Genomic DNA, 22,192 nt, shown 5'->3' with positions numbered 1-22,192 from the left:
TGTAACCCTTCTCCTCCCTCATTTTCAGAGCATGGTAGTAACTGGGATCCAATCTCCTGTGGGTTCAAGTGCACCCAGCATTGTCCTGGGCCTGGGTGGGGCTGGACCATCAGAATGGAGTTGTCCACGCTGAGGAAACCCTCCTCCGCTCCCCCACGAGGCCTGCTGTGGTGCCCCTTACGCAGCGTTCACACGCTTGGGCTTGCTGCTGCCGGGGACCAGAACTGCCAAGCTGGACGTCCAGGTGCATCATCGACACGAAGTAGGTCCCACTTTTACTGGGAGACATGAAGGTGGTCAGGTCAGGAAAGGAAGAGCAACCACGGCCTCCTCTTATTCTGAGCAGCCTTTGGCCGCTCTCCCAGCTTATCCTTCCCTCACTCAGTCTCCCATAAAATAAGCAGAACTGACAGGCAGTGGATAATCTCTGTTTGCCCAATTCACGGCGGGCAGCTTCTTAGTGAGGATAAAATCTCTTCCTTCTGCAGCCTAAGGGAGCATTGCATTTTCCAACTCACACTAGAAACTCCTGAGTTGGACTGATGACACTATTTCTTGGGTTCTGGCCCTTAGTCTAGCACAATTCCTTTCCTTGGAGATTTTCACCAACTTTGAATATAATGCTCCAGAAACATTGAGGAGCAGGGAAAAATAATAGTTCAAATTCTTAATGCTGTCTCTCCTTATAGTTCTTCATTATTTCATTTTCCTACGTCTGCTTATGAGTCTTTTCTGTGTGTTAACTAAGCCTCATAACAGGCGAGGGCATATTATCATACCCATTTCATAGACAGGAAAACTGAGGCAAGTTTGTGGAGCTAGTAAGTGACAGAGAGGGATCCACACTCAGGAGGTCTGGCCCCTAAGTACTCAATTGCTGTCCGACTTGCCTTTTAATGCTAAAAACTCCTCACTGTATTTATAACCTACTTTCACTTACATGATTTTATTTGACTCTTTATAGCTCTGGAAAGCTCACGGGGTAATTATTTTTGCTCATGAAAAAACTGAAGCTCAGACAGGCTGAGAGTTTCTCCAAGGCCACACACCTAGTGCATGAGAACATCTGAAGATTTGGGAATGCAGGCTGAGACACCAATCCTAGTGTGATTTTCACTACTCTGGGGTTCTCAAAGTGCCTCCCCCTTATCTGATGCTGAATCAGGACATTGTTTCTACTTTGAATTCTGTGAATCTGCCAAGGAGGATGTCCTCATTTCATGTTGTAGTATTAACCCTGGTCTACCACTTGTCCATCCTATTTTTTTTTAAACACAGAGAAGGCTCATGGCCAATAGTCTTTCACTATCACAATAATGTTTTTGATGTTACCATATGCATTTTTACTATGGCCTTCTAGGCATAGCAAGTGATATTGGTTTTCCAAAGGTCTAATCATATACATTTTCCTTTTCAAATAAATTTTAAAAATAAAGCAATTACAAATCTGGTTGGAAAAAGTATAGATTTTGATGAATATGCTAAAAAAATCACAAAGGGTGTCTGAGAATGACTTTCAGGATCCTCCATTGCTCCTTCTCTGTTATCAAGGAAGAGACTGGTTGTGACTTGAATCTTGGGCTAATGGATCTTAAATGTGTGTGTCAGTAACTTGTGGTTTAAAGAACATTTTTATGATGCTCTGAGGAAATATCATCACATAGAAGCTTCCACTTCTAGTAATAATGTTCTTTATTTCAGAGGACAGTAGGAAAGGATTAGCTAGCTCATGATTGCGGCTTTATTGACTGCTCTTTGTTTGCAAGGACCCCCTATTTAAAGGACTCAGAAGCATATCTCAATACTGGCACCATTAACATTTTGAGCGGAGTGGTTCATTGTGGTGGGAACTGTCTTGTGAACTTTAGATGTTGGGCAGCGTCCCTGACCCCAACTCATGAGATGCCAGCGACACATCTCCCCAGTTGTGACAACTAAAAATGTCTCCAGATCTTGCCGAGTGTCCCCTGGCTGGGGGAGAGGGAAACTGCCCCCGATTGAGAACCACTGCTCTGATTCTTTTGTTTAAAAATTGCATTTTCAAATTCGATGCTCCTCATCATCTTCTAGACCAATCAAAGTTGTTCATTTTCTAGCTGACCTGTGCAGTCACAGGGAACACAGAAGAAGACCCACAGAAGCTTCTGGGGAAACCCAGAGGCCTCAGACCAGTGTGTTTGCTCAGGAAGAAGGTGCAAACCATCTGTGGGTGCCAGGCCTGAGGGCACTCTCCTTGCCTAGCCTGGCCAGGATGGACCCACATCCAGGGTCCTCCATTGCCCATGGGTTGGCTATGGGACTGACATGTTGGGTTTCCAGGCTCATTCGTGAAACCCAAGCAGGTGGAGGGGTGACAGCTCTTTGGGAGCAGCAACCAGGGAGAGGAGGTTCTGGGGGTTGAGTGGAGCTGGGGCAACTCTGTCCTGAGATCTCTCTGAATAAGATGGGCCAGAGCCTAGGTTGAAAGCTGAGAAGACCAGCTGGACAGAAGGATTTGAAGGAGATAGAAGCCCTTCCATGAGGCTGTTCTCCATGGGAATGAAAATAACTCAGGGTGCAGGTGACTTGGGATGAATCAAATCCACAAATCTCTGGCACATTCCTTGCCAGGGCAGGTGACAAGCTCTACCCTGCCAGATGCCTGCACTGAAGTCCTCCTGGTTCCAAGCTCATGCCTTTCCCTGCTGTCCCCACCAGCCCTTCCTGTGTAATTAGAAAGCAATTTGCCTTAAAAGCTGCTGTTTCCCCTGTACTGTTAATATTTCACTTCTCATATTCCTCCTCTTGACATCCCAGACAGCATCAGGAGAGACAGATGGAGGCAAGCATAGACCCTGCATTGCAAGAAGACTTCTCAAGCCTCGTTCCAGGCTCGCGGTAAGAGGTTGGCATGCCAGGGCAGTGCCCGTCAGGGTTGGAGCCAGAAGACCCACATTAAAGTCCTGGCTTTGTCTTGGACCTGCTTGAATCTTGGGTGCATCTGGAAGTCTTGGTTTATCAGATTTCCTGTCTGAAAAATGGGGATCATGACACTGGCTTCCTTGGTTTGCTGGGAAGATTAGGTGTCGTGAGGCTCTCTAAGAATAGTCAGAGCAGTGTAGAAGGGTGAGTACCACATTTGTTACCACTGATCTCATTTTGCAGAAAGAACAGTAGTCTGATGTGGGAGCAGAATTATAGTAAAATTCTTAGGCTAAACCCAAGTTGAGGAGTAACAATAATTGCAATTGCAGCATATAATTAAATGAGCATTTACTCTTCACTAGTTGGTATGCTGAGGGGCCTTGCAAATGATAGCTTAATTCTTGGAAAAGAAAAGTCCTTTGGCATATATATTAATTTTACAGATGTGTCAACCAGGATTCAGGGAGGTTAATTCATTTGCCCAAGCTCACACAGCTTATAATGGGAGAACTCCAAATCAAGCCCAGGTCTGTCAAACTCCAAAGTCTCAATTCTTACTTATAATCCATCTTAATTAAATCATCCTTTCCTCCCCCAAATCAAAGCATGATCTTCATTGTGATGCAATTTTTTTAAGGTTCTAAACAAACTTCTAGTGAATTTCACCTTGACATTTAATGAATGTCACTCAAGAGAAACAAAATCCAACTTACATCTCTCTTGTCCTCCTTTATGATAAAAAAATAAACTTCCCCAGGATCCAGATGCTTATCTGTTTGATCACTGCAAGAGAACACTTCTAGCTGCAGAGGAGACGTTTGCTAGCAGAGCAGAGGCATTAGATACTTACAGATAACCCTTAAACTTGTTGAGGTGGTTGTTGGGTTTCTCACACACGATGGTATTGCAGAAGTGCTCTGGTTGAAACCGCAGCTCCTGAGAGAGACAGGATCGTGAGGTTATTAAGTCTGAGTGATTTCATCTTAATAGGATCATCCAGAGAGCTAATCACTGCTAGAACCATCGAGAATAAGGTGATTCCTGCTTTGTCACACAGTGACAATTGCGACGTGTAGGAAGCAGAGTTAAATGCTCATTAAGGAGGAGAAAGTAGATGGGAATGGAAAGATAGGTACAGGGCAAAGGAAGTCTGCTGTGCTGCCCACGTTTCTCAGGCAGGCTTGGGTTCCAGTCCCCAGCCTGGTGCTGTCCAATAGAACCTACTCCCATCATGGACATGTTCTAAGGCTGTGCCGTCCAACGCGGAGCCACCAGGCACCTGTGGCTATCGAGCACTTAAAGCTTGGCAGTTTGACTCAGGGATTTTCAAATTTAATTTAATTTTAATTCAAGTCAAATAGCTACATGTGGCCAGTGGCGAATATATTAGGCAGCACAAAAATAGATGACCAAAATCCTTCTAGGGTGTTCAAAGATATATTCACACATACTCATACACACATATATATATACATTTATACATTTCAAAAATTAGTGCTCCTGTATCTTGCACATTTCTACATGCTAAAATTTTGTCTATTAAGACCAGAACAGAAACCTGTGGTGTGACTGAGCCCCATTATCTCTAAGCATTTCACTAGTGAATAGTTAACATTGTTTCAACTCATTTGCTATTTTAAAGATGTTGTGAAAATAGTAGCTAATAAAGCAAAATAGATAGCATTTACCAGACTCTTATTTCTACCAGAAACTGTGATGAGAGCTTTATGAATTTTATTTATTTTCAAGCTTATAATTATCCTGTGAAACCAGAACTTCCATCATCCCCCCCTTTGGAGTTTGGAAATGCATGACTCGGAAAGTTAAGGAAGGTTGCCTAAGGTCATACCATGAATGGGATTTGAATCTTAAGTCCAACTGTAGAACCTCTGTTCTTCATGCACCGTGCTTCTTGGGAAATAAACCTGTAGCTAAGTATTTAAATGTAGTCTTAACTCTGCTTGTGAAAGGCATTTCAGTTGTAGAAGCTTTTATAATATAATGGGCAAGACACAGCTAGGACTGAAGAGCCCTGTTTCCAACTCTGCTCCTGGTTGACACGTTCTGTGGTCAACCGTTTAGCCTCAGTTTCCTCTTTGGCTACCACCACCTGCCTTGCCTGACTCATGCCCCAGAAGATAGAATCTACATGGAAAAGTTTGGAAACGTGGGACATATAGAAGGCAGTAGGGCTGTCAGAGTGGAAATGCTTTCCTAGGCAGAGCTTATAGCACTAGGAATGAGTTTATCCCTAGAGCTTCAAGGTAGAGCTGTTCAAAAGGGCAGATTGATTTGAAGAAATGATAGCGTTTTCTGCCTTTGTGTAAATATACTGTCCATTGCATCTGTGAGGGTGCCAATACAAATAAGCTCTCTACTCACTTGAAATAAATTACCCATCCAGGAGTTTCTAAAAATACAGCCCCTTTCCCGCCAGGTATCGATTTTTTCAGGGACAAACACTTGCCGAGTTCTGAGACAGATCATGCTGTAATTTGTCAGCTGCTTTCAGATCCCTGATTAAGTCATGTGCTCTCTTCTGGCCCAAACCACTCAGCTCCTTGCTGGGTTTCAACATCCAAACCCATTTCTCAGATGAGTGGCAGTGGGAAGCCTTCTGCGGTGACCGAGTCCACACCTTCTGTTTCATCTCACTCTGGGTCCCCAGCCAAGGTGAAGTTGACCCTCTGCACCTTCCTCCAGAGGCATCCTTCCCTGGTTCCCTGCTCTCCTTTCTTTTTCCATATCAAGGTGACTTAGTTCTCTCTAGCTACCTGCCCCTGGGCTCCTTCCTTCCCTCTCCAACAGACAGTAGAGAAGGGCACAAGGGTACTCACGCCCTCTTGCCTTTGAGGATTTGCTGTAGGTCCCTCCAGGGAAGTTGCTGGGACACAGCCCAGGGATGGGAGGAACAGCCACACGTGATCTGCCATTCACTGCCCTTTGGTGAGTGTCACTGACTGCCAGGAAGACCCAGGGAAAGGCATTCTTCCAGAGGAGAGTGAATGTCTTTGCTTCTTTAGGGCAGACTTACCGATCGTGAGCACTTTGTCCCAGACACCTGTCATTAAGTTCTCAAGAGGTTGGACAAAGGTACTGTGGAGCCTGAAGTCAAGCAATCATCTCATGGCTGCTGAGTAGCAGGCTGGGATTGCAACTCGCATCAATGAAATCCAAAGCTAATCGTCACCCTCATCACCACCATCACCTCCGTCCTCCTTCCTTCTCTTCCCGCTATTGCTGTTACTGCTACAGCATTTATTGAGTCCTTGGTACCAAAAACCAACAAAGCATTCTATATATGCTAGCTCCTTAAATTCTTAGGATTAGCTCTATCAGGTAGGTTCCATTATTATCCTATTTTACAGACAAAGAAACTGAGGCTTAGGGAGAAACCCTGCTTTCCCCAGTGTCATTTGGCCAGCAGAATAGCAAGAGAGATTACCCAGGATTGCTGACACCATGATGTCTTCCTTCCTAACCACAGTGTCACTGGGTGCATGAAGGGAAAACTAGCATTTCAGTTCCCCTCTTGGCCCCGTTTCCATTTCTTGTTTTATTTCCCACTTCCTATGAATGAAGTACCTGACGTAACAAATGCATTCATTCTCCAATAAAAAGAAAAGATATAAAAATCACAGTAGTACTCAGTGCGATGTTGCCTCTTCTAAGTACATTTGCTTTTTTTTTTTTTGGTGGGGGATGGGTACCAGGATTGAACTCAGGGGCACTCAGCCACTGAGCCACATCCCCATCCCTATATTGTATTTTATTTAGAGACAGGGTCTCACTGAGTTGCTTAGCACCTTGCTTTTGCTGAGGCTGACTTTGAACTTGTGATTCTCTTGTCTCAGCCTCCCAAGGCCCTGGGATTACAGGTGTGTGTCACCATCCCTGGCTGTACATTTGCTTTTTAAGTAGGGTACTCGCGATGGGACGCATAGAAGTTAAGGCACTAAATTGCCTAGAAAACATTCTCTTAAGGATTATTTTAAATTTTATTATTGAAGAGGTTGATATTTTGTTCCAGTTCCCTTATGAAGCCCATTCTGATCCCTATAGACCCTTTTACCCCACCCCATCAGAATTGATTGCTCTTTTCTGAATGCTTCTGCTCCACATGTCTGTGTCTCTGTTTAACACACGTGTGTCTAAGCTAGTAGACTGCTGATGATCTCTGGGGTGGTTCCTGGGACACCTTATTTTAACAGTTAAAGCATGAAGATTTGCTGAAGTAAAGTTAGTTTTGGAGGCATGATTTTAGGAATGTACAGATTGAAAGATGATGAGTGGGGAGCTATAGAGCAGGCCTTACTGTAAAGACTGACCCACACATGAAGTCAAGACCCAGGTATGATCTTAACTTTGATATGCAGGGAGAAGTTCACTTCTTTTATGCATTTGGTTCAACAAATAAACACCTTCAAAATCCTGGATCTCACTCATTCATTCATGAGTTCAAACGTTTACTGAATACCCATGTTATACAAGCCATGAGGGAAGAAGGAAGAGATTAGAGGCCAAATGAATTCCGGAGTCATAAAATGACTGCAGTTCCCAGTCTTGCTTAGGTGTGTCAGTGGCGGGACCTCTGAAGGCCAGGGAAAGTTGGCCAAAGGCCAGGGGACAATAACTCCTTGGGGTTGAGGTGCTCCTTGCTGACCTGTGCCCCAGAAAGAGCCTGCCACTGCCTGACCCCTGGGGAAGGCCAAGACGAAACCATAGGTTGACACATCCAGGTAACTAGAACAGGTCATTTTACTTTTTGGGCTTGCTTTCCACTATTTTTCACAAATGAATATTGAGTTGATCAATAAATGTGGTTAAATAATAAGCTATGCATGATCTTTTGAAGTTGCTTTTAGTGGGTCATTATCTGCTGCCTACCCCCCTCCCATTCCACTCTTCCTGCATAAATACACTTTGACTTCCTTTTGGGAAGTTAACTTCCCTCCCTGGTTCATAATCTTGAGGGGACTGGAAGTGCAGAAGTCCAGCCCATTAGACTCTCCACCGTTAGACTTTTGGTTGAGTGTAATGATTAGAGGAAGAAAAAGAAAAAGAATGAGACCATCAAATAATTCCTGCTCCCAATAGCCTTCTACCTCCCTCGAATTTCCTGGTCCTTGTTTCTGAGACTGGATCTTCAACTGTCTTTGATTCTATCAGTCACATGTGTGCTTCTGGCCATTATTCCAGTTTGTTTCAGTTAGCCATAATTGCTTTTGTTTCTTGCAAACAAAGACTCCTAATCATTCATTACAGCATCTACTCAGTCCCACGGACATATTAAATAATTTCCTCTGGTGTTATTTGGTAAAACTGCATTTCAAAAAAAAAAAAAAATGCAACCCCTTATTTATTTCCCAACTCTTATGAAGTGTTTGAAACAGATTAGCCCCATTTTATTGAAGTGAAAACTGAGCACTGATTATACTAAGTAACTTGTCCAAGGTCAAGCGTCTCATAAGAACTCAGGTTTGTCTCTTTCTAAAGTTTGCCGTGTTCTTCACTTGGTGCATCTAATGCTCTGCCTAGAGAACAGATGATCTGGGCCTTTTTAATGTTTTATCCCCAAGTTTTCTCTATTGGAATTCTCTTATTCTTAAACTTCCATTTTCAAGGTCAAGGGTTTACTTCTTAAGGATCCATCTCTGTTCACCACAGATCTTAGCAATCTCTTTTTCATTGAACCTCAACAATTCTTAATATCCAGCCAGTCTCACTTGTAACTTGTAATATCTTACATTTTAAACTGTCAAATACTAAGATGTTTCTATAAGTCAGTGTATTTCAATTGGTAGACTAGTTTCTCCACAAATTTCCTGTATGGACTAAAATACTATCCAAGTAAAATACATCTCATACATTCATGTACTGCTACTTTTCAAATTTCAGCAGAAATTGTTGAGATTAGCAAATTACAAATATATTTAAAGGCCACCAAATATATACTAGCTTTTCCAAAACTATGATTTCTTAAATAATGAACACTGAAAGCACTACTTTTAAAAAAAATATATAGTCATAGAGGATCCTTACATGACAAAGCAAAAGGGTCTTACGGTGAAATTCTTATAGGACAGGAAGAACATCTTAGATCATGACACCCCTTAATGGATACTGAGAAATATCATTGAAGAAATAATTGGTTGATTGAAGAAAGGAAAGCCAGCCAAACTCCTCTGACACAGAATGTTTCCTGTGAGCTAAGCATGCTTGGGAATGAAGAAGGGAACAGTGAGTGATCATGCTTTCCTGCAGCTCTGAGTCTGTTTCTCCACGATCCTTGGGCGAGAGGACTACAAGAAGAACCTGTACCCAGGATGCAGATGGCAGGCAGTGCAGTGACCCTCAGCCATGCACTGCTCACCTGGACCACCCCAGGTAGGAATTACAGAACAGGCAAGCGAGCTCAATACAGCAGTGCCATGGTGTGCTCCCTTTTCTCCAAGTGGACAAATATTCTGTTTCATACTCAGGAGACTCAGAAGACTACTACTTGCAGGATTGCTCTTTTTCATGAACAGTTTGTCTGAAACAAATATTCTTCATACCCTAGCTGCTGAAGCTTTCTTCCTGGAATATAAAGTAAACAACTCCATGATTTCTGAAAATCCTATCTGAAAACTAATGACAGTTACCGGCATTAGATAACCTCTCTGCTTCCTGGTTGGTGAGCGTTCTATTCAAGATAACACACAACAGAGTGACTGACAGTTACTTTCCTCTGGCTCTGGATGAGGAAGTGATCTAGATATTGAATCAGCCACGGGGACTGGCTGCCCCAGCATCGCTACCCTAAGCACACAGGTTTGACTGGAGGGCAGGGTGAGTGGAACTAATCTAAGGATTCCTTACAGTCTGAGTTCCCTTTTTCCAAGTGGACAAATATTCTGCTTCATACTCAGGACTGTGTAATCTTGAGATCTTTTTAGGACATTTTCCTAACATATAAGGCCCGAGTTTGTCATTTGACGTTAATACACGAAAAAAAGATGCTTTTTTGTTCCTGTCATTTTTTTCTCTCTCTCAGTAATGGGGATTGAACTGGAGGTACTCTACCACTGAGCCACATCCCCAGACCTATTTATTTGGAGACAGGGTCTCTCAAATTGTTGAGGCTGGCCTTGAACTTGCAATCCTCCTGTCCTATCCTTTGGAATAGGTGGAATTATAGGCATGTGCCACTGTGCCTGATCTTTTTCTGTTATGTCTAAAAGGAATTATCAGTAGTTGTTTGCTAACAATGATCTGGGTAATTCCACAACACGTCTGTCTCTCCTTTACTCCAGCACCCCCAGAGCATGCCACAGACCCACCACATAGAGGCCACTACATCCACTATGCAGAGGGCTTCAGTCACAGCTTGAATGGAGAGTGGACACATGGCAGGATGTCTAAAATATGGGCATTGTTGCTTTAAGTGAGTAGTGCACGGACAAATCTTTTCTGTGCCAATTTTTCTTCCTTTGCATAACTGAGATAAAAGAAAATGATATGAAATCCAATGTTTGTCAAAAGAGGTCACCAAAAAGTATGAATTTCAGTGTTGAGAAATTATAATGACTTTTTCACAGAAGGTGTGATCATGATATGTCACCTATGCTGATGACAGCAAAAATTCTGGCACAGTGTCCTGCAACAGGAGGACCTCCTAAGATGCTGTTAAGTGAATTTGTTGAATGGACTCGAATAGAGACAAGAGCAAAGTCTATGCAAGCAAGAAGAAGGAGTAACTGCTGTACTGTACAGAATGGTGCCCAGGCGGAGAAAGGCCAGGCAGGGAAGAGCCCGTTGGGAAGAGAAAAGAGCTCTAGTGGCTACAGGGGAGAGACAGGCTATTTAGCCCCTCTCCTTGAGGATGGATGACCTTGGACATACATAAATTAGGATTACACAGTCCTGGTGTGGAATAGGTGTCATGGGTATTTATTTCCGCATTGCTCAGAAATCTCCCACTCCATAGACCTAATTCTACTATGAAGTTCAAGTTGTGGACTGCCACTCACAGAATCCTTTTCCTCTGGCCAGAGCTAACAGGCCCCGGCTGTGCACAGGGTGCCTGTCACATCAATCAGTCTTTCTCTCTGCAATGCTTTTTGCAATCTAGACTCCAGGGCAGGTTCCTTGTCCCTCTCTGGAGTTAAGCTATAAGCATAAGAACTTTGGGTCTGAGAGGCTGGAGCCAAACATTGAGAGAAATGCAGATGAGAGATGGGGATTGTACTGGGGGATTCTGACTTCCTTGTTGCACGTGACCATAAGGCCCCGTTCAGCCCTGTATTCTTCCAACGAGTCCCCATTTGGTCCAAGCTACTTTGAAACAGTGTTCTGTCACATGCAACCCAGTTTTGACTAATCTGTATAGTAGATTGGTATGATTATCATTTCAGACACCAAATATTTCCCATACTGACTTTAAATATCCACCATTATTCATTAAGAAGAAGGTTAAGGTGGTGATGGTCAATCTGAAAATGTGAATGTGTTATCTTGAGATAGGAAAGTAGCAGGAAGGAGGCAATTTTTTAGTTATCATACATTTATACCTTAGTTTGATTACATCTTTCAAATCACCTAACAGAGTTTCCTCATAAGGCCCTGGAGGGATAAAAGTGGAATATGATTTTCAATGGAAATGTATGCATAATGCTAAACTCTGGGAAGAGGGACTCTTCCCTGTCTATGTTGTACATGTGTGTGCCCACGCCCCAGTGGGAGCATGGAGAAGAAACTCATTAAAAGGAGGACAGAGTTCAGAAAAATTATAATACTGGTTTTCATAGGGTTGTTTTGTCACCATAAAATTATTAGCTATCCTAAACAATTATAACCTAAAACTTGTATAGCTTCAGTACATTCATATACATGAAATAATACTCAATTGAGAAATAAAAATTACATATAAAAGAATTTAAGAATTACTTTATCAAAAACAACCAGGATCATCAGAATTGAGTTCTAAATTCAACTACGTACTATATTAACTTGGCAATATTTGACAAATCCAGTCTCTCTGAGATCAAGATTTCTTAACCCTAAAATGTTCTCAGTTTCTATCTTTTCTACCTCAAAGGACTTCTGTTAGGGGCAAGTAGTAAAAGGGGTGGAGTAGCACAGTGGTTAAGGACTCTGTCTGATGTGGTAGGAGGACTGATGTGGTCAGTATTGAAGAGGTGGAGCACAGACTTCTAGTCCTGAGTTTGACTTGTCTTATCAGCACAAATTCTGATGTGTTCAATTCTAAAAAAAAGTCCTAGTTCTGTCACTTAAATGACATAAAAATAATGATCCTCCAGATAGCAACGACCACCTCTAGCATGTACTTATCATGGTTTCTAATTATAAGTTTCTGTGGAAAGGAACCAGATCTGTCAATGACTACTGAGGTCAGGTCAGAAGAACTCGGGAACCACTTCTATTTTTGAAATTCCTATTGGCTAAAGATGGACAATCAATAAAATAACAACTGCATTGATTTGATATACATCAACTGTGTTTAAATCAAAGAATTCTTATTGATATTTAAAGAGAAGAACTTACCATCTTGGAGGATGCTGGAGAACCAAATCATTATTTTGAAAACTGGTAAATGAAAGGAAAGCACCACTTGCCCAGAAGACAGTTTGGCACAACTCAATGATGAGAGGTATTTGTAGAGACAGATGAGAGTATCATCATTTTGCAAAGTTCATGGACTTAATGGATATAAAGAATCGTTATCAGTGACTACCAACATTGATAAAAGACATTTTGTACCTCAAGATGGTCATGCAGTATGTCACACAAACACCAAATCTACTCTGAATCTGATTCAGGCATTAGATCCAACTATCAGTTTGTTAAAATACTGTGCAATCAGCAAAATCCAGACTATTGGAAATTTTATAGAACAAATGATCTGGTTTATTATACAACAGAAACTAAATATACCAGACAAAAGAGCTAAAGGAGAGTTAAAAAAAAAAGTTATTTTATAGAGTAAAATAAATTTAAGAAACTGATATCAATATTTGCTCTTGTTTGGTTCCTGATTCAAATAAACACGAGAAATATTGACCACTGACTTGAAAGTTAATATCAAGGAGATATTGCTATTTTTTTAGGTGTGATAATGGTATCAAGGTATATTTAAAAATCTTATCTTTTAGAAATGCATACTGAAATATTTGCAGATGAACTGTTGTGATACTGTTGAGATACTGAAAATCTGCTACAAAATAATTTGCAGAATATAAAGGGAGGGGAAATTGATAAACCAAGGTCGGTGATGAGTTGATTGAAATTAGACAATAGGTACTAAAAATTCATCATATAATTCTCTCTAGTTTTGTACATACTTGGAAATTTTCACAAGAAAAAGAAGTAAAGAACTTTGCCTGCGTTTAAGTTGAACCCAGTCCATTGCTAATCAACTGCTCTTATCTCACTTGTCATATGAGAGAATGAAAGTGCCTACCTTGTAGGATTATTTGTGAGGAACAGAAAGAGATAATAGGTGTAGAACATTGAGAAGAATCACCTATGGCTGTCCAATCAAGTGTGTTCAATCAAGTTATCTATTGATGCTGTTTATTGTTCTGAATTGCTACATAGATCCTATATTAAAATAATCCTAAAAATGTGATCTCTGCTCAACATTTAAGCAAGCAATCAACAGGTAGAAAAAACCAAATAGCATTCTTAATGGAAATTTGGAACAACCTGTCAGGGGCAGGACCCATTAAAAACCCAGAGTACTTTTTTTTTTTTAAGTACAGGCAAGGTTAAGAAGATAGACAACCATCTTCGGCTCCATCTGCCATTCGTCATCACTGAACTGGGACAGTGATAAATTTGTCCCTATCAGACCTCCACTTTTTGCTAACAAAATCCTCCTCTATCTAAATATGTTAAAATCAGTGCACATTTTCACTGTGGAGGATTCAAGTAAAAACAACTGTTCCAGCTGAGCAAGTAACAGGTACAAACTATGTGTGGAATGCAGGCTAGTTAAAAGGGAGACTCAATGAAGAACTTCAATGATCAACAGATGAGCAAATTATTACATTAATCAACAATGTCCTTTGCCAAAGCATTCCATAATTTAATATGTATGTGAATCACTTGGGGGTCTCGTGCTAAACTGCAGAATCTGGTTTACTCTGGGGTGGTGCCTGAGAGTTCACATTTCTGACAAGCTAGTCTGTTGTTCTGACTTGATAAGTTTCTAATCCACAGCAGGAAATGATTTGACATACATTGTAGTAGACTTGAGCTTCAATGATGTGGAAAATAGATTCCAAGTACATGTTTGAGTTAAGGTATTAATTAGAAGAATCTATTTCTGATTCTTTGGCTTTGGTAACTTTTCCTTTTATCAAAGATGAGTGCCACAGGTATTTGAGTTACTTGTCAAATCTCCAGACTAAAACCCTTCAGGCATCAGAATGTCACCAAAAGGAAAGCCATACAATTTCATTCTCTAATCAAGTCCTCCTGCCTGCTGGGCAGAATTTACTATAATCCTAATTTTGGATTCTTTCCCTGTTACCGTTTTCCCAACAACATCATGTGGGAATGAATATTTCACAAGCAGGTCAATAATCTTGTGAATTTAAAGATGGTTCATCAGGATAAAGGTTTCAATTGAACAAGCAATTGGTTTGGTCCAAAGTTGAATTATGAGAAAAGGATTTTGAAAACAACTCTGACAACCATGGCAACATGAAAAGAAGATCCTTTTAGAGCTCTTTGTAATTCCATTTGAACATAAATAGGAAAGGGAAGCATGAATCTCCCGAGTCATGAGGACTGTCAACTTCTCTGACATTCTTCACCCGTTGTGATCATGTCTGAATCACAATCCAGGTTACCATTTCTCAAAAAGCTCCATAGGAATGTTAATAAGTATTTGTGCTGAAAAAGGATAGTCAAATACTTTGGAGAGCTCAGCATTCAAGTTCAACACAGCTGGTTACTCCAGTACTACTTAGAGAACTTCATTTGTTAATGAACTTCGGAGTCTCTAACAGGGGTCCACCAGACATCAGCTTCCCAATTTGATCTGACCAGAAACCATATTTTTCAAGAACTATCTCTTGGGGTAAGTATTTCATGTACTGGGCCTTGAGAAATGCTGATCTAGGGAAGCCAACGTTGGATTAATGGAATTCAGTGATCTCTTATCATCCACAAGATAGTGAAAGTCTTGTGTGGGTGTGAGGTGGGAAATGTCTAGAAATCTATGTGGCTAGTAAAAACCCTTTGGGGAAGGTGAAGGTCACATAACTATAGAGATTTATAGGGAAAACAAGTCAACAAGAGCCCTTATACTCAGTATTTAAGACATTAAGTTCTCAAACAATTCATATCTGTTTGTGTTCAAAACCTTCTCTGAGACCATTGGTAAAGTTTTCTGTGCCACAGTTTTCCTGTGTAAAATGAGGACAGCAATGGCCACCTCACAGAGTGGCTGTAAGGACTAGAAGGGACAATGCCTCACAGGCACACGGGATAAAGCACATCGACACTGGCTGTGTCCTCATCGCGGGAAGTGGGCTTTTGGAAGGACTTAAGGTGACACCTTCCCTTTACAAGGGTTTCAAGGGTCTTTGAGGAGATTGTTGTGGTTTAGATGTGAGATGTGCCCCCAAAGCTCATGCATGAGATAACGCAAGAACTTTCAGAGGTGGAATGTTTGTGTTCTGAGAGCCTTCACCCGATCAGTGAATTAACCCCCGATGGGGATGAACTGAGTGGTAACTGAAGGCAGGTGGGGTGTGGCTGGAGGAGGTGGGCACTGGGCATGTGCCCTTGGGGCCTGTGTTTTGTATCTGGTGAATATGGTCTCTTTCTCTCTCTGCTTCTTGGTGGCCCCATCCTGACCTGCTTTCCTCTGCCACACTCTTCTACCATGATGTTCTGCCTCACCTGGAGCCCTGAGGAATGGAACTGGCCATCTATGGCGTAGAACTCTGAAACTGTGAACCTCCAAATGAACTGGTGGTCCTCTAAAATTGTTCCTGTCGGGTCTGTTGGTCACAGCAGCCAAGAAGCTGACTAAAGCAGAGGTAGTGGCAGGTTTATATCAAGATTATCATGCTCACGCCCCTACTCAGCCCCAGCAGATGGTAACTCAGGGGTGGCCGTAGGGCAGGATGCATGTGGCTTTTAAAGGTTTCCCCGGTAATGACTGGGGTGCCCTCTAAGCCCCTGTAATGTATCTGCAGCAAACCTTCAAGTGGGGATCCTGTTCTTCTGATGGTAGTTCTGGGACACGTTTCTTGGAATAAAAGGTTTATGCTCTTAAATGTTAAGAAATGCTATACATTGGCACCTGCCTCTTATCCTCCTCGGGGATTATTCAAGTATCAGAGAAGATTAGCGGGACACAATATTTAAAGCGAGTGTCTCCTTGCTTTCTTTGACTTTGCAACTTTTATTTTTCTTGCAACTTTCATTTGCATCTTTGTTTAACACATTAGAGAAATCCTACACGATAGAGTCAGCCCAAAGGGAGTTCCATCCATATTCTATTCATATGTCTTTTGCACTAAAGATACAGGGGAGAAGCCAGGTAGCAAAAGAGCAGCCAACACTACTTACTGCCCAGACAGTGGGCTGAGATTTAATTCTTTAGTTCTACTATTTTAATTCTTCTTGTCACCTGCTATTTGTATGTGAAATAATATAAAAAATAATAAATACATGTATTCAAGTTGGCATCTCTGGGTAAACTCAGGTAACAGTCAAAGATCCAGGAAGATGAACTAGTATAGACTTGAAGAGTCTTGGGGCTCTGGATGAACCTGGCTTTGAGTTCTAGTTCCAATTCTCCCTGGCTCAGTGATGGTGGGTGAGTTATATGACCTCTCTGTGCTGCAGTCCTCATGGGTCAGATAGGGACAATGGTAGTCCCTCTCTCTTGTTTTGTCATAGGGATAAACGAGATAATCCTGCAAGTATGGGCACAAGTTCAGGATTGTATTAAAAATGCGCTTGAACAAAAGGAGGAGAATTAAGACAAGAGTGAGAACCCTGGAAAGCTTCAAGTTCATATAAATCTTCTTTCCACATGTGAATTTACCTTATTTATTTTTCAAACCAGGTGCCCTATGAGAATTCAGGGTGAGAGTTTGGGAGACACATTAAGTTGACTGGTCTGCCGCACTCGGGTGTGAAAGACCCTTTCACCTGCTTTCATTCTAATCCCCACCATCTAATGAATATGCATGAAACAGTTTGAGAGTTGCTGCCAACGCCGAGGTCACTGGCTGAAGAGCAAAGCACTGACATGATCGCCCGAGAGAATTAAGAACGGTTCAGAACTGAATGAGAATGTCGAGGTCACGGAGGCTGAGGAGGGAGGTTTGCGAGCAAACATGAACTTACTATTAGGAGGAGGAGGAAGGAAGGAGGAAGGAAGGAGGAGGAAGGAGGAGGGAGGAGGAGGGAGGAGGAGGGAGGAGGAGGGAGGAGGAGGGAGAGAGAGGGAAGAAGAGGAGGAGGGGAAGGGGAGGGGGAGAGAAAGCCTCAGAGTAGCAGTCTTACACACGTGTGTGTGCGCGTGTAACACATATTTCTTACTATAAGTAAAAATGAGCACAAAGGTTTGAAAGCCTCTGTCCAAGAAAGCAGGCCACAGGACCTTGAAGTCAGGCCCAGGTGGTTGCCGCTTGTCTAGGTCGACTTGGTGAACTTGGACCAGATCTTGCCCTGCCTTTTTGTAAACATTGGGATGATTCAGTGACTGTGGGAGGGGCAAGCAAAGGAGTGACAGACTCAGGCCAATGCCCAGTTCCAGAACTGCCCACTGGGCAGACAGCTGTGGTACAGCAGCAGGGTGAGGACAGCAAGGGCGAGGTGAGCCTGTTTCTAGTCCAGCAGCAGTGTTGCCATTTACTGTGTATCCAGCAGGTGCCAAGCCCCCTCTTTTGTCCTTTTATCTCCCTGTCCCATTTGACTCTCACAGCAAAACCACGGGATTGTTGTGAAAGGAGGAGAGAAAAATGATGTCATGGGCAGGAAAATAGAATCTGTGGACGTTGTTATGCAAAAAAAAAAAAAGCCAAACTCAGAAGTTTGACTCATATGTGGAATTTAGGAAGAAGGAAAAGAAAAGGTGCATGGTAGAGAGATCTCTTGAAAATCCAAGGGAGGAAAAGGACCAGGGAGGAGGGAAAGGGGAAATATTCCAGAATGATACTGGCCAAAGTATATTGTGCACACGCATGAATAAGTCACCATGAATCCTATCACTGTGTACAACTACGATGTACCAACGAAAGGGTGAAAGAACATAAAACTGTTGAGCACTAAAAAAGAAAAGAGGAGACCACAGACTTCTGAAGACTGAATTGATCACCACACAAAACGACTATAAGGATTGTTCACCAGGCACTTGGTTAAGTGGCATGAGGCAGGATGCACTGTTCTCTGGAGAAATCAGTCTAGATGGCTGCACCCCAGTTCATGGGAATCCCTGAGGAATGGAGCCTTCTTTCTCCCAAACCCCACGACTCATTCAATTTCTCCAAGCCAAAGGTTGGTGGAGTAAAGAGAAGCCAGAAAATTTTATACTTTTTTTTTTTTTTTTTTTTTTTAACAAGAAAAAGGTGCCAGATTGGAAGTCAATGCACACAAGTGGAATTTTAATGAAAATTTGAAGATAACACCCAGCTTCAATTAGTCAACACACATGGCCTACGAAGGTCATTGATATTACCAGCCTCTCCCTGGGCGCCATGTTCATGCTAAGTAATTTGCATGTGTTTCAGTGCATCTCCAGAATAGCCCTGTGGAGAGGGTACGATTTTTATCTTCATTGTCCAGAGTGGGGAACTAAGGTGAGGGAGGGTAATTGCTTGCCTAGGGTGAGACAGGTAGTAAGTGTCAGGGTTTAATCTTTAAACTCAGCTCTGTGGAACCCAAGAGTCAGAGCTAGTAACCACCAAGCAACATGGCTTCTCCATGACCCACTGATCCAAGGAACCACTGATGTAAGCAAGAGGGCTAAATGCAAGCATCAGTGATAGCTCCCTGAGCTCAGAGAGGCTTCCCCGCTATTGAAAAGACACGCACAAGTGGAAAAATAGTTACTAATCCCTTGCTGTGGCTCAGAAGTGGCCAAAGGAGTACTAAAGATTCATGGAGGGAGTGGCAGCGGGAGCTGAGCTGAGCAGAATGAGTGGGAGGGGCAGACCCCAGGAGTAACTGAACAGCCATGAGCCTCCTTGGTTTGGAGCACAGAGCAGTTTCCTGGGGTGAACAGAGTGAGTCTGCATGGGGGAACTTTAAGCCTTTCAGAAAGACATTTAGCTAAGCCTCAACTTGCTCATCTGCGATATGGGACTCTTCCATCTCACAGGGGTGCTAGGAGAATGAAGTGTTTCTGAGGTGCTTGGGACAGAGGCATCCACTACTTTTCGCTCTATCTACTGGGTTAACTGTCTAGTTAAATGGCTTGCTTCTTCCCTCTGTCCTTCCCACTGAAGAGCTTAGAAAAAACCCTACCTGCTGGGAGAAGCCCCTGACGACACATCTTTGTTTGAGGTTTGTCTCTCCATCCAAGTTGGCTGTTTCCAGGTGGCAGATCCCGCTGGGGTCTGAAGAAAAGAGGAGGAGTATGTCTGCGGGGACAATCTCATTGCACTGCATCTGGATGAAGTCACCCACGCGCACGTCCTTCCAGCACTTCTGCAGGTAGCGCTGCTCTTTCCTTGGGTAGGAAAAAGACGAGGATCTCAATGAGCTTTAAGATGCTTCAAAAATTAATAAATGAATGGAAGAAGGTTCCACCTGCACTTAAATATCTCCCCAGTTAGCCTGTCATGAGACTGCTCTGGATTCTACCATGCCCCCAGAAGACCACCATTACGATCTCTCTAGAACACCTAGACATGTTTTGTAGGATCCCACTAGTGAAAGATTTCTCCTGGTGATGATTTGACATTTTGATTGACTGCCAGCTCCTGACCAGGTAATTGTGCTCAGCCCTGGCTTCTTAGCAGGAGAAAAATTCCAAAAGAAAATGAACTATACTTCTATTTTAGTGAAACTCTTGATATGCATAATTTACCAGTATAACCAGCAATCATTGATGAAAACAAGGTTGCAAAGAACTGGGACATACAAGATGGCTTTGATTTTTGGGAAGGAGTGTGGCATTCAGAGAGGTGGGGCCATTGGTCATTATCTAGAAATATTTGGAACAAGTGATGAAATACGAAACCCTAGGCAGTCAGGGCACTAGGAAGACAGCAGCAGGCATGTTGGTGGGGTGGGACCTACCCTAACGGTAGAGTCAAAGGCTGCTGGAAGCTGAGGAGAAGACACACTTTATCTTCCCATTCAATTTGTCAAGCTGAGTTAACAGCAGTTAACAGTGGCAATTGAAAATTTAGCATTTCTAATTTGCTGAGCATGGGGGATATTTTGTTTAGTTGCACAATAATCCATTGGTACAGATTTTTATCATACCCATTTCACAAATGAGGAAATTGAGAATCAAAACAAATTTTTTTCCCAATCTCACAAAAACAGAGCTGAGCCCTGAGCTTGAATCCAACATGACAGTGAAGCTCACAGTTTTGTACTACCTACCCTTAGGTGGCATCGTGTTCTCACGATGCCCCCCAGCTGCCCCCCAGGTCCTCCCTGCTTCCCCAGGTGACATATTCTACGGCCATAGAGCTCTTGTTTCAGAAAGCCTTCCTTTTGCCTAGCTGAATATTTAAGGAGTTCTGTTCTTCTGGGTAGTCTGAGCTATCCCATCTTCTACCTTTTAAAAAATATTTCGTGGTACTCATGAGGAGTCCTATGACACCTTGGACATGCCAAACCCAATTCAACATTTCAGGAGTCCTGAATTATTTCTTGCACGTGAGTTTCAAGATCTGCCCTGGAGGTGTGGGATCTTCTAAGGCTGCATTTGGAATGTTCCTCTTGTGGGATTTGGAACCAAACCAGTTTTCCATGTGTGGTCTTTCTACCTGAGCCCAGGAGGCTGGGGGTGTCCAAGGGCAGCTGGCCTGGAGAGGCGGACTCTCCTGCTGGTCCTACACTGATGCTGATCCCTCTGGGCTTTTATTCTTTCTTCTGGAATCCGAGCCGTCTCGGGCAAGACAAGATCACTCTTTCACTGAGAAAGGTACCTGGGAGGTTGAGAGGTTTGGTATCTTCCTCCGTTTCTTGGGGCTCTTTGGAGAAACCAGACAATCCCTGCGAAGATTCCATCTTACTGGTCATAACAGGTCCTCCCAGGAGCCTCCCTCAAGCCTTGAAATGAAGCTGCTTCATTTGGAAGCATGAAGACGACCTGATGTAAACAGTCAGGGACGTCAGAACTGGAGAACAGCCTTGTCACTCAGAGTTCTGTGGCAGTGGCCCAGAGCCCTGGGGGCTCAATACAGCAGGCTCAGTTGAATCTAAGCATGGGCTGTGTCACCCAAATGACTACTGAGACCACTTTTGTGTATTTGGTGGCAGAGGAGAACAAAGTGTAGCACTTTAGTGAGAATTTTTCCTTCCATGCAAAAAGCATATAATGGGTTTCCAAGCACCTTTCAATTGCTTATCTCAGTCTACTGAATTCCACTCTGCTGAACATCACTTTTTAGAAAATGAACAATAGGGTGGTTGCATAGGTTTGCTGTCCTTTTCACTTTAGAAATATGTTTGTTTAAAAATACGCTTGTCTATATATTTAGGTCACTATGAGTGCCGCTGTGACTGTCAAACACTTCAAGGTCCCTCTGCTAGCTCAGGGGACAGTCGTTTTTTTCTTTAAAGCGGCTCTGAGATCCCCTGTTCGATATTCAAGAATAAAGCTCTTTAAGGCCACTGGAATGGCCCATAAGCTCAGTGAGAAAAGGAACCTTGAAGTGAAGAGGGGACTGGTTCTCTACTGTGTATTTTTTCTTTTAGAGAGAAAGCTTAATGAAAGGATTTTAAAATATTGCGCAAAATTGCCCCAAGGAACGGAGGATTGCCATGACACACCAGCATCTCCCTTCCCTACCCCTTTTGGCGACTGTGTTCTGCCAGAGAATGCCTGTGGGAATCTCAGCATTCTTGGAGCTTGGATTTAGAAGAACACCTTTGACTGAGCAACATCCTGATGGCCAGTGCTTCCCAAGCACCCTGGTTCTGAGGTTTTGGCAAACGGCAAGCTGGGTGGCTGAATTCAGAGGCATAGCAAAGTCAAGGCCAAAGCACCTCCATCTGTGAATGCTGAATTTCACTCTTTGCTTTTCAATAAAAGTCTTCATTGCTTATTATGGGACATGGGTTATTAAGATGAGGG

At 42.7% G+C, this 22,192-nt stretch overlaps 1 protein-coding gene across 6 annotated transcripts in view; it reads right to left on the bottom strand.

Moving 5' to 3' along the window:
* The window catches only part of ATP10B (ATPase phospholipid transporting 10B (putative)), a 323,628-nt gene that overhangs the window by 62,086 nt on the left and 239,350 nt on the right, over window positions 1-22,192 (bottom strand). For 5 of the 6 annotated variants that reach the window (XM_079143825.1, XM_079143823.1, XM_079143824.1 and 2 more), the window contains 2 exons: window positions 19,402-19,606; window positions 3,755-3,840 (listed from right to left, as the gene is read on the bottom strand). In XM_079143825.1, the coding sequence (XP_078999951.1) occupies window positions 3,755-3,840; window positions 19,402-19,606 (291 nt within the window). Of the gene's footprint in view, window positions 1-3,754; window positions 3,841-19,401; window positions 19,607-22,192 lie in introns of those variants that run through there. The other variant, XM_079143827.1, reaches the window with a different exon arrangement.

The sequence above is a fragment of the Sciurus vulgaris genome, assembly GCF_902686455.1.
Source record: "Sciurus vulgaris genome assembly, chromosome: 6".
NCBI lineage: Eukaryota > Metazoa > Chordata > Mammalia > Rodentia > Sciuridae > Sciurus > Sciurus vulgaris.
The sequence above is the reverse complement of the archived record's forward strand: the minus strand, read 5'-3'. Positions and strand labels throughout refer to the sequence as shown.